The 14,749-nt window shown below is 41.3% G+C and overlaps 1 protein-coding gene across 3 annotated transcripts in view; it reads left to right on the forward strand.

Moving 5' to 3' along the window:
- Window positions 1-14,749, forward strand: part of pom121 (POM121 transmembrane nucleoporin) — a 65,875-nt gene that overhangs the window by 30,942 nt on the left and 20,184 nt on the right. For 2 of the 3 annotated variants that reach the window (XM_063031280.1, XM_063031279.1), the window contains exon 12: window positions 10,011-10,049. The exons of the other annotated variant lie outside the window; for it this stretch is intronic. In XM_063031280.1, coding sequence (XP_062887350.1) covers window positions 10,011-10,049 — 39 coding nt within the window. The remainder of the gene's footprint in view (window positions 1-10,010; window positions 10,050-14,749) is intronic. 3 annotated transcript variants of the gene reach the window in all.

Below are 14,749 nucleotides of genomic sequence, written 5' to 3' on the forward strand. Positions count from 1 at the left end.
AGAGTGTATGTTTGGACAGATGATTCCCAAAAGGATTTGGGTAATTTAGAGTTTAAGGGGTGGAAGTTAGCCAGTTAATTAAGAGGTTGAGAGGAATGTTTACTGATGACATCAGCAGTGAGGTGTGTGGGAAAGGTTGGTAGTACTCGCCCAGATGGAAGTTAAATAAGGTATATATATCTGATAGTCTACCTTCTGGTGATCCAGATGAGGTTAGCATACTATTGCCAAAAATCTTGTACTGAATTGCTTGCATCTGAAAAGATGTTTGTCATACTACAGCTAATAAGAAGTCTGTTTCTTCATTTAAACAAACAACCTGTTGAGGCACTCAGCCACAACTGAAAAGGAGCAGTGGTGTCACCATCAGCTTTGTTGATCTGGAGAAGCACTGTGGAGGTTTTGTTTAAAGATGTTGTGTCTGGGCCCTTGAAGCCCACCTGACATTAAGGTCTGTGCTTGTCCGAACTGGCAGGGCCCATTTGAAGAGCTGATAAGTATACAATGGCCTGCATGATTGTTTGAACAATTATTGCTGCCTTGTCCTCCTGATGAGAGTTTGCTCTTGTTAGAAAAAACATGCATACACTCAGTGGCTGCTTTATTTAGAACAGGAGTAGAACCCATTGTAGTCTTCTGCTATAGTCCATCCACTTCAAGGTTTGATGTGTTGTGCATTCAGAGATGCTCTTCCGCACATCACTGTTGTAGCACGTGGTTATTTGAGTCATTGTTGCCTTTCTGTCAGCTTGAACCACACTAGCCATTCTCTTCTGACCTCATTAACAAAGCATTTTCATCCACAGAATTGCAGCTCATAGGATGCTTTTTTGATTTTCGAGCCATTGTCTGTAAAGTCTCCAGGGGTTCCCAACCTGGGGTCCATGGACCCCTTGCTTAATGGTATTAGTCCGTGGCACTAAAAGGGTTGGGAGCCCCTTCTCTGGAGGGTGTTGTGCGCGAAAATCTCAGCAATTTCTGAGATACTCAAGCCACCCCATCTGGCACCAACAATCCCTTCACGATCATAGTCACTGACATCACGTTTCTTCCCTATTCTGATGATTGGTCTGAACGGCAACTGAACCTCTTGACCATACAGTTGTCCCTTGGTATCTGCGGGGGATTGGTTCCAGGACCCCCCGTGGATACCAGAATCCGCGGATGCTCAAGTCCCTTAGATAAAACCTAGGCACATCCTCCCGTATACTTTAAATCATCCCTATATTACTTATAATACCTAGTACAATGTAAATAGTTGTTATACTGTATTGTTTAGGGAATAATGACAAGAAAAAAAAGTCTGTACATGTTCAGTACAGACACAACTCTTCTGGGAACACTGATGCTGCCTCAGCATCAGCCGATGCCGATTCTCCCGTGATCTTTAAGTTCTTGAGGCTATAACACTTTACATAGCCAGCCAGCCATCCCTTACTGGTCTTAAACTCCTTCCTCTCGCTCACAATGCAAGTAGCGAACGAACGAGATGCAAGGCAGGCAATGCTCAAACAACGAGTGCTAGAGAGAAACTGAGGATCTGTGAAATGGCGGGAGGCTACAGCAGGGTATTCCTACATATCACTTCATTCACGTGGATTCAGTGTAGTGCTCGGCGCGCGGCAAATTCAAGTTTTGCTTTTTGGAACTTTCTGGAATTTTTTTTTGAATATTTTCAATCCACGGTTGGTTGAATCCGTGGATACGGAACTTGCGGATATGGAGGGCCGACTGTGTCTGTATACATTGAGTTGCTGCTACATGATTGCCTGATTAGATATTTGCATTAACGAACAGGTGTACCTAATAAAGTGGCCATTGAGTGTATGTCACCTTGAGGGATTTTTTTTCTCTCCTTCACATTCACTATCATTTCATTAAGTGCTACAGTCACAGGAGACATAATATGACTCTTTAGGCCTTTGCTGCTGCCAAGATCTTGTGCTGTGCAGTTTGGTTTGGTACATGCCTTGCCCACAATTCATCTAGCTTAATGCTGCCTCTTTTTATTGGAAGAGCTTGTAGGAAACTCCATTAAGGTAATGCTGAAACAGGCCTCATCCCTAGGGTCAAGTCCTGTTTCACTGTTTCTTTGAGTCTCATAACCAGGGTAGAATTTTATACATCCTGCCAAAAGAATGATAGAATACAGTTTGAAGCCTCTGTCCTTGCATTGGTGTGCCAACAACAATTTTAATTTTCTCTGAACTCTCTTAATTCAGTTTTCTGTTCTAACTGGGAAATGGCTTGTAAATTCAGGCATTTAAGCATTCCTGTTCAAAATGAATATTTTGTGTCTGCCTTCACAAAAGAGGGCATTCATTCTTGAAGCTAAATACAGTAGAGCAAAATATTGGTTGTTGGGCAGGATGGTTGGTCAGCTGGCCACCATAACTTTCTCCTCTTGTGTAGATGAGTGGTGGAATTTGGTGCGGGGGGGGGAGATCTGATGAGAATGTGGGGGAAAAAATTGGGAATTACGTAATGTGCAAATGGGTAGCTGATGGTCAGCATAGACTCGGTGCCTGTTTTTCTGTGTTGTATTTCTCGACAACACTTCTAGGGGTCCTCTAATTCTAAATCACGAAGCTCAGAGAATGTGTATGGCAGGTTCTAAAAATCAATAAGGAAGCAGATATGAAATTTCTAGCAATCTTGCAATTCTATGTAGATTCATGTGTTGTGCAAAGAATTTGAGAGACTGCTTATTTGGTGCAATTGCTAAAGGTGAACGGGCTAGACCAAGTAATTATGGCCACTGAGCATATTAGTAGTGGTGGGAAGATTGGAAATGGTCCTAACAATTATAATGTGTTCAAAATGAATTTTCTTGATCAGTGTTTGATCGGGAGAGCGGAAACCCAAGGTTTGAAGAAGCTGGCAAGTTGGACTGAAGATTTGCTTGTGGCAGAAAGTTTTTTTTTAAAGTTATAATTGAAAGGCTTTATGCATGGTGTATACAATTTTTCCTATGTTAAATACCATGTTTTTATCATGATATATATCACGATAAGGCATTTTGAAATATTGCCAGGATTGGAAAATCTTAAGTTATGGAAAGAAATTGCCTCTGTCAGGAGGATGTAATCAGGTACGTCAAGTTTAGAGGTCTTGCAGAATAAATAGAAGTACCTGTTTCTCTGTGTCAGTAACTCTGGATCATAAATTTAAAGTAATTAATTGAAAGACTAGAGGAAAATTGTGTGAAGTCTTTAAAGGTATTAGGAGCCCCGAGCTGGTTTTCTGAAAGGTGGATGAAATTTGAAATCGGAAGTACAACTTGAACAAGCAGCTGAAGTGCTGCAACCTAGATAACTATTGGCATTGTTCATTAGGAGGTTGAACACTCCTTTTTATACAGTACTGTTCCAGATTGTAATAGGGCTTCCACCTGTGAAAGGGTCTTTCTAAATTTAGTTTCTATTAACCTAAAAATATCAGCCTTTTCTTGGTCTTTCTGGGTTACTTTCTCATTTGTTTTGAAGAGTTCTGTTGCTTTATGTGAGGCGTTTTACTTACAGCATATAAAGTAAAGATTCAGAAATTAAGACTTGGGTTTAAAGAAAAGCTATTGGAATTCTTGTCTACAAGAAATCTACGATGTTTACCTTTTTGTATAAGACGACCTCCTGAAACATTTTTTTTAGCCTACAGACTGATTTTGTCAAGTAGACTTTCTATTATTGTTACCTTGCCATTATTAGTTTCTCTGAATTCTCCTTGGAAAAGCTAAGTGAAAATGTTAGGAGCAAATAGTTTATTTTTCCCCATCCTCTCTAAATGCAAATAATTTGTCAGTGATTTAACAGGAGTTTCTTCAATGCTACTGTACTTTTGTAAGTTTCAGTTGAAAACCCAGCGGTTGTTACGGAAGCCCCTTTACCAATAAGTGTTTTGATTAATTATGGTCCCTGTTGCAGCCTCAATTTAAATCTCAGGTTAGGCACTGGTGTCTTGAGATTTTGTGCTCTGTATAAGTAAAGTGTGTAGTAGGTCATCACTTGTATTTAGTTCAATATTGTCAATTCTAGATTTGAATTTGACAATTTTACCAGTTCAAAGATTTTCATATAGATTGCAGAATTTTGTGATAACTTTTGTTTAAAAAAAAAGATTGCAGGAGAACATTTTGTCATAACAGGAATGATAGTCCTTGTGGTTTTGTCGTTATTCAATCTCAATCTCTAGTAATAGTATTCTGGTAATTGAGCTGAATTTGTACACAGTTAAACTTAAGATGGATGAAGACTCCATCCAATATCCTGATATCTGGTGACTGGAGGACTGTACCCAGACTCCACTGTCACATTGTTACCTCTTTCCTACAACAGAACTAGAAAATTCAGCCAGCCTTTTAGGGATGAAGGAACAGTATGATTTTATTAGTGAGGGAAATGCCAATGTTGAATTATGGCAACACATTGTTGACCCTTTTTAGAATGGGAGACATCCTTGGGAAGTCCAGTCTCTCAAGTTTCAGAGAGAGATACTGTAAAGCTTTCCAGTGTAATTGAAGCCAAAAATCTTTAAATTTACATTCAATCACAGCAGTCTTAAATGAACAATTTTAATCCAATACATTTGTTAAATACTTGAAAATTGCCAAATGTGGGGAAATAGCAGAATTAGGACTAATTGAATAGCTGATTTGAAGATCTATACCCAGGTTGAATGATCTCCTCTATTGTTTTGTTCTGATTTTAGGATGATGGAAATGAAATTTCAAAGCGTGTCAATAGCATCACACTATAGTTATAAGAAGGTTCATCTGGAGCAGTGTGGTTTTCTTGGAAAGCTGTTAATGTGGAGATATTACAAATGAAAACAAAGATGCTCAAAATAATGTACAGTGGATTCCAGTTAATTGGGCTATCAGTGAATCAGGGCAGCTGCTTATTTGGCATAACTGTTTAAGGACAAAAGCTAATAAAAAAAATAGTTGGGATTCTGTTCACTTATTTGGGACCCTATGCCACTCAATTGGGTCAGCAGATTGTTGCAGAACAGTTTCTAGCTAATGTCAGTCACTGCTCTTTGTGTGGCTGTTAGACACAGTGCAAGCAGTTTTTAAATAGTATCAGATGTTTGTGTTCAAGGTGCAGTGCTTTTTGTCACTGATATTTGGCAAATAAACAGTAAGACAGTTAGGAGCTGCCTTGCTCACCGCAGATTCAAGTATTGGTGATGCTAGAAATGGCCAGGAGTGAAAATCAAACTATCTCACTTCAACAAGTTAGGAACTTCAAAGAATTTGAAGGTAACGACAGTCATTTTAAATGTTACAGTGAAGATGACGATTGATAGCATTTTATGAAGGCAGTCCATTGTCTGCACTAGGTGTCTATGCTGATTTTGTTAATGTTCTGTCAATTAAAAGAGTGTTGCAGCATACACTGGATGAATTCCAACGAAAACTATTTGGAATTAATGCACAGTTTTATAGTATTGTGGTATTAATGGTCTAATTTGCTCTGTATTTCATTTAAATACATAATTTGCTACTCGGTTAAATGGTAGTTTGTCTTTTTTTATACCTTTTTAACTGTTTCCATGAAACTTCAGCCGATTGGGCAGCTGCTTAATTGGGCTAAAATGTACTGGCCATTATGCGTCCAATTGGAATGCTCTGTATAAAATTACAGTGGACAAGAAGGCTAGCGTGTTAGTCATCCCATAGAGATTAATATTGAATTGGGAATGTTTACATGTCCAAAGAAAATATAAGCAAAATAAGAGAAAATAAAGCACTAAGGGATCAGATGATTTCCAATCTAGAATCTTTAAGTCAATTTAAATCCTCTCATTTAAAGCAAAATATTGCAGATGCTGTAAATCTGAATTTTTAAAAATACAAATGTTCAGTTTGGGCAGCTACTTTGGACAGAAATCGTGAATATTCAGATATATAATCTTTTATCAGAGCTGGAAACTGCCTGTTAACTTGAGACTCTGACTTCTGCTTCCACAGCAGAATTAGGCCAATTGGCCTACCCATTGAGTCTGCTTCTCCTTCCATCATGGCTGATTTAGTGTCCCTCTCAACCCCATCTTCCTACTTCTTGCCCGTAATCTTTGACGTCCTTACTAATCAAGAAGCTATCAACCTCTGCTTTAAATATATCAATGACTTGGTCTCCACAGCAGTCTGTGAATTCCACAGATTCATCACCTTCTGGCTAAAGAAATTCCATCTCATCTCTGTTCTAAGAAGATATTCTTCTATTCTGTTGTTATACTCTCTGTTCATAGACTCCCTCACTATAGGAAATATCCTCTCCACATCCTCTTTATCTAAGCCTTTCAATATTCAATAGGTTTAAATGAGATTCTGCCCCCACCCCCCAGTCTTCTAAACTCCAGTGAGTACAAGCCCAGAGCTAGCAAGCACTCATGCTTTTCGTTCCTGATATCATTCTCATGAGCCTCCTGTGGACCATCTCCAATACCAGCATATCCTCAGATAAAGGGCCCAAAACTGGTCACAATATTCCACAATAGTCCTTACTCTTAATAATTTCTCCTTTGGCTCCTCCCACTTCCTCCAAACTAAAGGAGTAGCTATGGGCACGATCCTAGCTATGCCTGTCTTTTTGTTGGCTTTGTGGAACAGTCTATGTTCCACACCTAGTCTGTATCTGTCCCCCACTTTTCCTTCACTACATCGATGACTGCATTGGCGCTGCTTCCTGCATGCATGCTGAGCTCGTTGACTTCATTAACTTTGCCTCCAACTTTCACCCTGCCCTCAAGTTTACCTGGTCCATTTCTGACACCTCCCTCCCCTTTCTAGATCTTTCTGTCTCTATCTCTGGAGACAGCTTATCTACTGATGTCTGCTATAAGCCTACTGACTCTCACAGCTATCTGGATTGTTCCTCTTCCCACCCTGTCTCTTGCAAAAATGCCATCCCCTTCTTGCAATTCCTCCATCTCCGCCGCATCTGCTCTCAGGATGAGGCTTTTCATTCTAGGACGAGGGAGATGTCTTCCTTTTTTAAAGAAAGGGGCTTTTGTTCCTCCACCATCAACTCTGCTCTCAAACGCATCTCCCCCATTTCACACACATCTGCTCTCACTCCATCCGCCCGTCACCCCACTAGGAATAGGGTTCCCCTGGTCCTCACCTATCACCCCACCAGCCTCTGGGTCCAACAGATTATTCTCCGTAACTTCCGCCACCTCCAACGGGATCCCACCACCAAGTACATCTTTCCCTCCCCGCCCCCCCCCCCGCTTTCTGCAGGGATCGCTCCCTACGCGACTCCCTTGTCCATTCGTCCCCCCCATCCCTCCCCACTGATCTCCCTCCTGGCACTTATCCTTGTAAGCGGAACAAATGCTACACATGCCCTTACACTTCCTCCCTTACCACCATTCGGGGCCCCAGACAGTCCTTCCAGGTGAGGTGACACTTCACCTGTGAGTCGGCTGGGGTGATATACTGTGTCCGGTGCTCCCGATGTGGCCTTCTATATATTGTCGAGACCCGATGCAGGCTGGGAGATCGTTTTGCTGAACACCTACGCTCTGTCCGCCAGAGAAAGTAGGATCTCCCAGTGGCCACACATTTTAATTCCACATTCCATTCCCATTCTGATATGTCTATCCACGGCCTCCTCTACTGTAAAGGTGAAGCCACACTCAGGTTGGAGGAACAACACCTTATATTCCATCTGGGTAGCCTCCAACCTGATGGCATGAACATTGACTTCTCAAACTTCCGCTAATGCCCCACCTCCCCCTCATACCCCATCCGTTATTTATATACACATACTCTTTCTCTTTCTCTCCTTTTTCTCCCTCTGTCCCTCTGACTATACCCCTTGCCCATCCTCTGGGTTCCCCCCCTCTTGTCTTTCCCCTTGGGCCTCCTGTCCCATGATCCTCTCATATCCCCTTTGCCAATCACCTGTCCAGCTCTTGGCTCCATCCCTCCCCCTCCTGTCTTCTCCTATCATTTTGGATCTCCCCCTTCCCCTCCCACTTTCAAATCTCTTACTAACTCTTCCTTCAGTTAGTCCTGACGAAGGGTCTCGGCCCGAAACGTCGACTGTACCTCTTCCTAGAGATGCTGCCTGGCCTGCTGCGTTCACCAGCAACTTTGATGTGTGTTGCCACAATATTCCAAGTGTGATCTGACGATTGCCTTATAAAGCGTCAGTATTGCATCCTTGCTCTTATATTCTAGTCCTTTTGCGATGAATGCAAACATTGCATTTGCCTTCGTTATCACTGATTCAATTTGCAAGTTATCCTGTAGTTATGCCAGTTAAACTGTCTAAAGACTTCTAAGTACCTTTGCTCCTTTGATTTTTGAATTTTCTCGCTCCTTGGGAAAATAATCTATGCCTTTATTCCCTCCTGCAAAGTCCATGACCATACACTTCACTACACTATATTCCATCTGCCACTTTGCCCATTGTCCCAATCTGTCTAAGTCCTTATGTAGATTCCTTGCTACCTCAATACGACTTGCCCCTCCACCTATCTTCCTATTGTCTGCAAACTCACAATTCCATCATCCAAATCATTGACTTGTAACGTGAAAGGAAGCAGTACCAACAGTGAACACTGGTCAGCGGCAGCCGACCAGAAGTGGCTCACTCTTTGCCTCCTGCCAGTCAGCCAATCCTCTATCCATGCTAGTACCTTTCCTACAGTACCGCTGGTTTTTTTTGTTTAGCTGCCTCATTTGCAGCACGTTGTCAGAAGCCTTGTGAAAGTACAAACAAACAACTCTGCTGGTCTTTCCTGCCTGTTATTTCCTCAAAGATTTCTGATAGGTTGTTAGGCAGGTTGCCAACTCCAATTCAGTACATTTGTATCATTGACCTAACTCTTCATGCATAAACTGAATAGAGAGGGGTGAGATTTCTAATAGCTTTACAGTCAGTTCAGCTCTCAATAAATGTTAGCACACAGCATCTCCAAAGATCACTGAATACCAATGAAATTTTTGCTTTTATTTTGTTTGTTGAGATACAGAGCTCTTCCAGCCCTTACAACCATGCTGCCCAGCAATCCCCTGATTTAACCTTAGCAGAATCAATGGACATTTTACAATGACCAATGAACTTGCCAACTGGTGCATCTGTGTACTGTGAGTGGAAACCCACACAGTCACGGGGAGAATGTGCAAACTCTTTACAGGCAGCAGCGGGAATTGAACTCTGTAAAGCATTGCGCTGACCACTATGCTACCATCTGCTTCGTTTGTCTCGCTTTGTCCACTGCTTTTGCCAAGTCTATGTGAATTGGGCAGGGGAATTACATTAAGTCAAAATCAACTGAATGACCCAAACAACTCTTGGCACATTAAGGAGGGTGTAAAAGAGATTCACTGGGGTGCTGTCTGGGGACGGAGCATTTCTGCTATGAGGATATAGGCTGGGTTTGTTTTTATTGGAGTAAAAGTGGTTCATGGGAGACATGATAAAAGTTATTAAAAATCGTGATGCACATAATAGTGTATAAATAAATAGTATAAAATGTTACCACATGGCAGGGGTATCTTCAGACCAGAGGGTATAGGTTGAAGGTGAGGAGGAAGATGCTGGGGTGGGTGGGGGTGGGGGGGGGAGTGTGAGAGGATGGACTAAAATAGAAGTTTTTTTCGTCCAAAGGTAGATTATGAACTAAGTGCATAGAAATGGGACTAGTGTAGAAAGGCATGGCCCAGTAGATGGGTACCAACTTCTGTACTGACTGACTCTATAAATGTCTGGAATAGTCATAATCACATTTGCACACAAAACAGCCACACCAAGCCAACTTTACTTGTTCCTCTTAAAGGCCAGATCACTTCATAGTTAGCTGTAAGATTGCACTCTAATATTTTCTATTTTATTATAATCCAACTCCATTATAGAAAATTATGACTGAGCTATTAAAATTTTGTTTAGATAATTGAGTCTTCCTCAAAAGCTGTGAATATGATGAAATGTAAGTGAACTTTTCATTTTAACCGAAGTACATTGTTGCTTGTGACAGTCACCGTTTTGTTTCATTAGGGTTCAACTTTGGAACTCCCAGTTTGAATTTTGAGACTGGTAAGTTCACGCAATACTGCAGTGTTCTATAAGCTTTGGCTGCTCATGATTAGTTGCTTTCTAGCCATGGGAGGCGTGCAAGCAAAAATCAATATGCTTTGGAAGATCATTTTGACGTTTTTCTAACACCTCTGCTCCTCGCTGCAGCAAAGCAAGTTGCTTAGTAAATATGGCATAAACGTTTTTCTGTCAAAATAGCAGTTGCTAATCATTTTAGCTACTGCCTCGGCAGTTGCTTTTCTCTTAACACAGGTTGCAGCTTCATCTTTACAGCTGTGCACTAATCCAAGTGGCAGGATTAGTTGAACATATGACAATAATATAATATTTCCTTTATAATTATCATTTTGGATATTAATATATGGCAAAATATTATCCACAGTAGTACATTGTTGTATTTAGATTTCCTTGAGAGAATTGTTAGTCAATTTCTTCTAAATGCATCACGTGTAAGAAATGGGAAGGCTGACTTATAGGGTTCCATTCCATTTTCAGCTTCTTGGATAGTAAAATTATATAGTGAGGCAGGCAGGGAAATGGTGTAAGATTGGAATACCGTAAGTTCCGCTGTATAAGCCAAACCACCACCCCCACCCTATTTTCAAGGTTAAAAAAGTGACTTTTTCATGTTACCTTTGTATAAACCGACCCCTTTTGTAGAGGTTTTTGATTTAATCAGAAAAAGATCATAAGATCTCACATGCCGGTACTCAGCTTTGCCACATCCGGAACCTGGAAATTTTGTGAACCAGTACCTGCTAAGGAAATAGGCCTACACATTATAGAAAATGCTGGTGAACGCAGCAGGCCAGGCAGCATCTATAGGAAGAGGTACAGTCGACGTTTCGGGCAGGGACCTGACGTTGAGTCCTGACGAAGGGCCCCGGCCCAAAATGTCGACTGTACCTCTTCCTATGGATGCTGCCTGGCCTGCTGCGTTCACCAACATTTTTTGTGTGTGTTGCTTGAATTTCCAGCATCTGCAGATTTCCTTGTGCCTATACATTATAGAGTGTTATAAGCGAATTCTTAATAAATAAATCAGGGAGGGAAATTTTGGATTAGGTTCCCAATGGTAAAGAATCCTCTGAAATGTAACCTCCGTGAAACCATTTAGTGCCCATCGTAATCTGGTTAAAACATAAGACGGGGTGGTGGGACCAGTACGTGTACTCAGTACTGAGTTTGCGCCCACCATGTAAAAAAGATTAAAACGAATGCGATATGATGCTGGCTTCAAGCTGAAGGTTGTTGATTTTGCTAAAAGAACAAATAAACCTGCAGCTGCCAAGAAGTTTAGTGTAAACGAGAAACAGGTGAGAGAGTGGAGAAAGACAGAGGACACACTGAGGGAAATGCCAAAGACAAAATGTACAAACCATGGGAAAATATGCCAGTGGCCAGAACTGGAAGAAAAAGTTTTAGAGTGGGTGAATTACCAGCAATCGTCTGGATACATGGTTACCAGAGAAATGATTCGAGTTCAAGCGTTGAAATGGGCCGAAAAACACAGTGAGGTCAGCGAAAATTTCAAAGCTACGCGAAGTTGGTGTACCCGATTTATGAAGAGACGTGACCTTGTGTTGAGACAAAAAACAAAGATTGCTCAGAAGTTGCCGAGCGACCTCGAGAACATCGAAAGGCACATTCTTACCCGCTCTCACTGATTGGTAACGTGGACGAGACACCAATGTTCTTTGATTTTGCTGGCAACCGCACTGTCAATCAGAAGGGGGAGGAAACAGTCCTTGTCAAAACAACTGGACACGAGAAGCAACATTTTACTGTCGCGTTAACGTGTGTGGCTGATGGGACCAAACTACCACCGATGGTGATTTTTTAAGAGGAAAACATTCCCAAAGAAAGAAAAATTCCCGCGGGGTGTTGGTGTTTACGTTCAAGAACGCGGCTGGATGGATGAAGTGGGTTAAAGAGGTGTGGCGTCCACATCCCGAAGGTTTCAGGAAGGAAAAGTCACTACTTGTCTGGGACATGTTCAAAGCGCACTTATCAGGTGAGACAAAAGCAGTATTGAAAGCTGAAAGTGCAGACATTGCAGTCATCCCCGGTGTTTTGACATCCGTGCTCCAGCTGTTAGATGTGAGTTTAAACAAACCATTCAAAGAATTCATGTGTCAACAGTGGAATGAACGTTTGACAACAACAGTGTGTACAAGTAAATTGAAAAACGGAATGTGTTTTGTAGATCGTTTGTGTAGATTTCATAAGCGTTTGTATTTTCTTTTGTATTTGACTCAAAAACAGCCAATAAATACGACCTGTCTTACGTGTATTCATTTTTCCAAAGTTGGCACCCTCTGTATAAGCCGACCCCCTAATTTTAGGACCAAAATTTAAGGCCAGATTCTAGACTTGTACATCGGAATTTATGGTACTTATTTCAACTCCAAACAACTATTCCGTGCCTGCATGTAGTGGGATTAACATGATATTCAGGAAAAGTGTGGTAAATGTTGCACACTGGATGTTTTTTTTTTGTTTATCGCACCATTCTCTGTAAACTCTAGAGGCTGTTGTGCATGAAAGTTCCAGGAGATCGGGAGGACTTGCGGGTCACCAAGATAATGGCAGCGTAGGAAAAGGTCTCTCAACAAAAAGGAACGTAAACTGCCCCAAAGTCGAAATTGGACAAATATTTAGTATTGTATAACTATAATCAATAAAAAGGGCAAGGGTGGAGTCTAAGTACAAGAATAAAAAGTCTGCTCAGAAGGCTGATAAATATAAAAAGACGCAGCAAGAAGAGGGGCTGAGCTCCCCCACAGCCAGCAAGGACAGAGATGATGTGGAAGAATCGGGGAATCTGACTTCGATTCTTGGAGAGATTCGTGATTTCCAACAAGATATCAACAAACAGCTGGAAGATATTAAAGGAGAAATAGGAAAAACTAATCTGAAGTTAGATGAAGCCGAAGCAAGGATTGTAGGGAGGGAGGAGAGGCTGCAAAACGCAGAGGAAGTGATAGGAGAAATGCTGAAGCTGCAAGAGCAGCTCCAGTGGAAGCTGATAGACCAAGAAGGGAAAATGTGAGGATCTTTGGAGTCCCCGAAGGAGCTGAAGGTAAACCCGAATTGGTGATTCCCTTCATGGAGAAGCTGCTTAGAGAGAACCTTGAAATACCAGACACAAAAGACCTACAGATAGAAAGGGCCCACCGCGAGTTGGCACCACACCCCTCAACAGGCGCCCAGCCCAGATGGATTCTAGTCAGATTTCTCAGTTACAGAACGAAGGAAGAAGTGTTTAAACTGGCATGGCAAAAGAAAGGCTTTATGTGGAACAACTGTAAAATCAGTTTAGACCATGATTATGCACCAGGGATCCTTGCCAGAGGGAAGGAATACGCGGAAACACGGAGGGTCCTGAAGGAAAACAACATCAGATTTCAGACCCTGTAGCCAGCTTGGCTAAGAGTCTTATACGACAAAGGGACAAAAACCTACGCTACAGTGGAATAGGCAATGATGTTAGTTCGGGGACTACCCATAGAAGTTATCACCCAACCGGAGTCGTTACTGGAGAAGATTCGGCGGTGGACATGGCAGCCAGTGCGGCGAGGACACGCCACTCGAACCAGAGTGTCAAACTATAAGGAAAAGCTGCAAGTATTCAGACGTGAACATGCAGAGAGTGTAGAATAATTGAGAAATATCTGAAAAGAGTAAATCGTACTTAAAGGTAAAATCAAAGCTGATAATTGAAAATAATCTGGATGGAATAACTTGAATGATAACAATATGGTTGAGACACAAAAAGGAGAGAATTCTCTATGGCTGTTCACACTGCGGAGGGCCCTCTAACACAGACTGGAGTTAGGAGTTATCCCTCTGAACTGAGGCGGGTCGGTGCTCAGGCCTCACTGTTGGAAGTCGGGAACATTTTTCAAATGTTCTATGTTCAAAAATGCCTAGGGTTTGGTTTTATGTTCTGGTTTAATATTGAGAAGGGGTTGCTTACTGTTGGTTTAGAAAAGGAGTGTTTTTTTTTCTATTACAGAAAAATGCAAATTGAACTGGTAAAAATAATTTCCTGTAATGTAAATGGGGTTTTGAATCCAGTTAAGAGAAATAAGATTATGTTTAAATTGAAAAAACAGAGGGCACAAATAGCTTTCCTTTAGGAAACGCACGAGCCAATCCGAACATGCAAAATTAAAAAGAATGGGTTTTAAGCATGTATTTTATTCATCATATAAATTGGGCTACTAAAGAGGAATAGCTACCTTAGTATCAAGTGCTCTTAATCATAAGCATATTTCAGAGACTAAAGACAAGGATGGACGATTTGTAAAAATTACAGGAAGAATAGAAGGTACTGAAATAACATTGTTGAATGTTTATGCTCCACCAGGTTGTGAATGGTCATTCTATAGACACATTTTTGACCTAATGGTCAGCTCTCAAGGGGTAGTAATCTGAGGAGGGGATTTTAATATTAGGTTAAACCCTGCATTAGATTCTTCAAGAACAGTTGTTCAGAATAAACCTCTGACTAGGAAAGTAAATTCATTGATGGAGGAGCTGGGAATAATAGATGTGTGGAGGGAATTGCACCCCACTAGTAAAGACTATACGTATTATTCTTTCCCTCATTCAGCTTATTCAAGGATAAACTTTTTTTTATATTTAACATAGATAGATTCAGAATAAGAGTGTAATATTGCAACAATTGATCTGTC

Source organism: Mobula hypostoma, chromosome 23 (assembly GCF_963921235.1).
Source record: "Mobula hypostoma chromosome 23, sMobHyp1.1, whole genome shotgun sequence".
In the NCBI taxonomy this organism is placed as follows: domain Eukaryota; kingdom Metazoa; phylum Chordata; class Chondrichthyes; order Myliobatiformes; family Myliobatidae; genus Mobula; species Mobula hypostoma.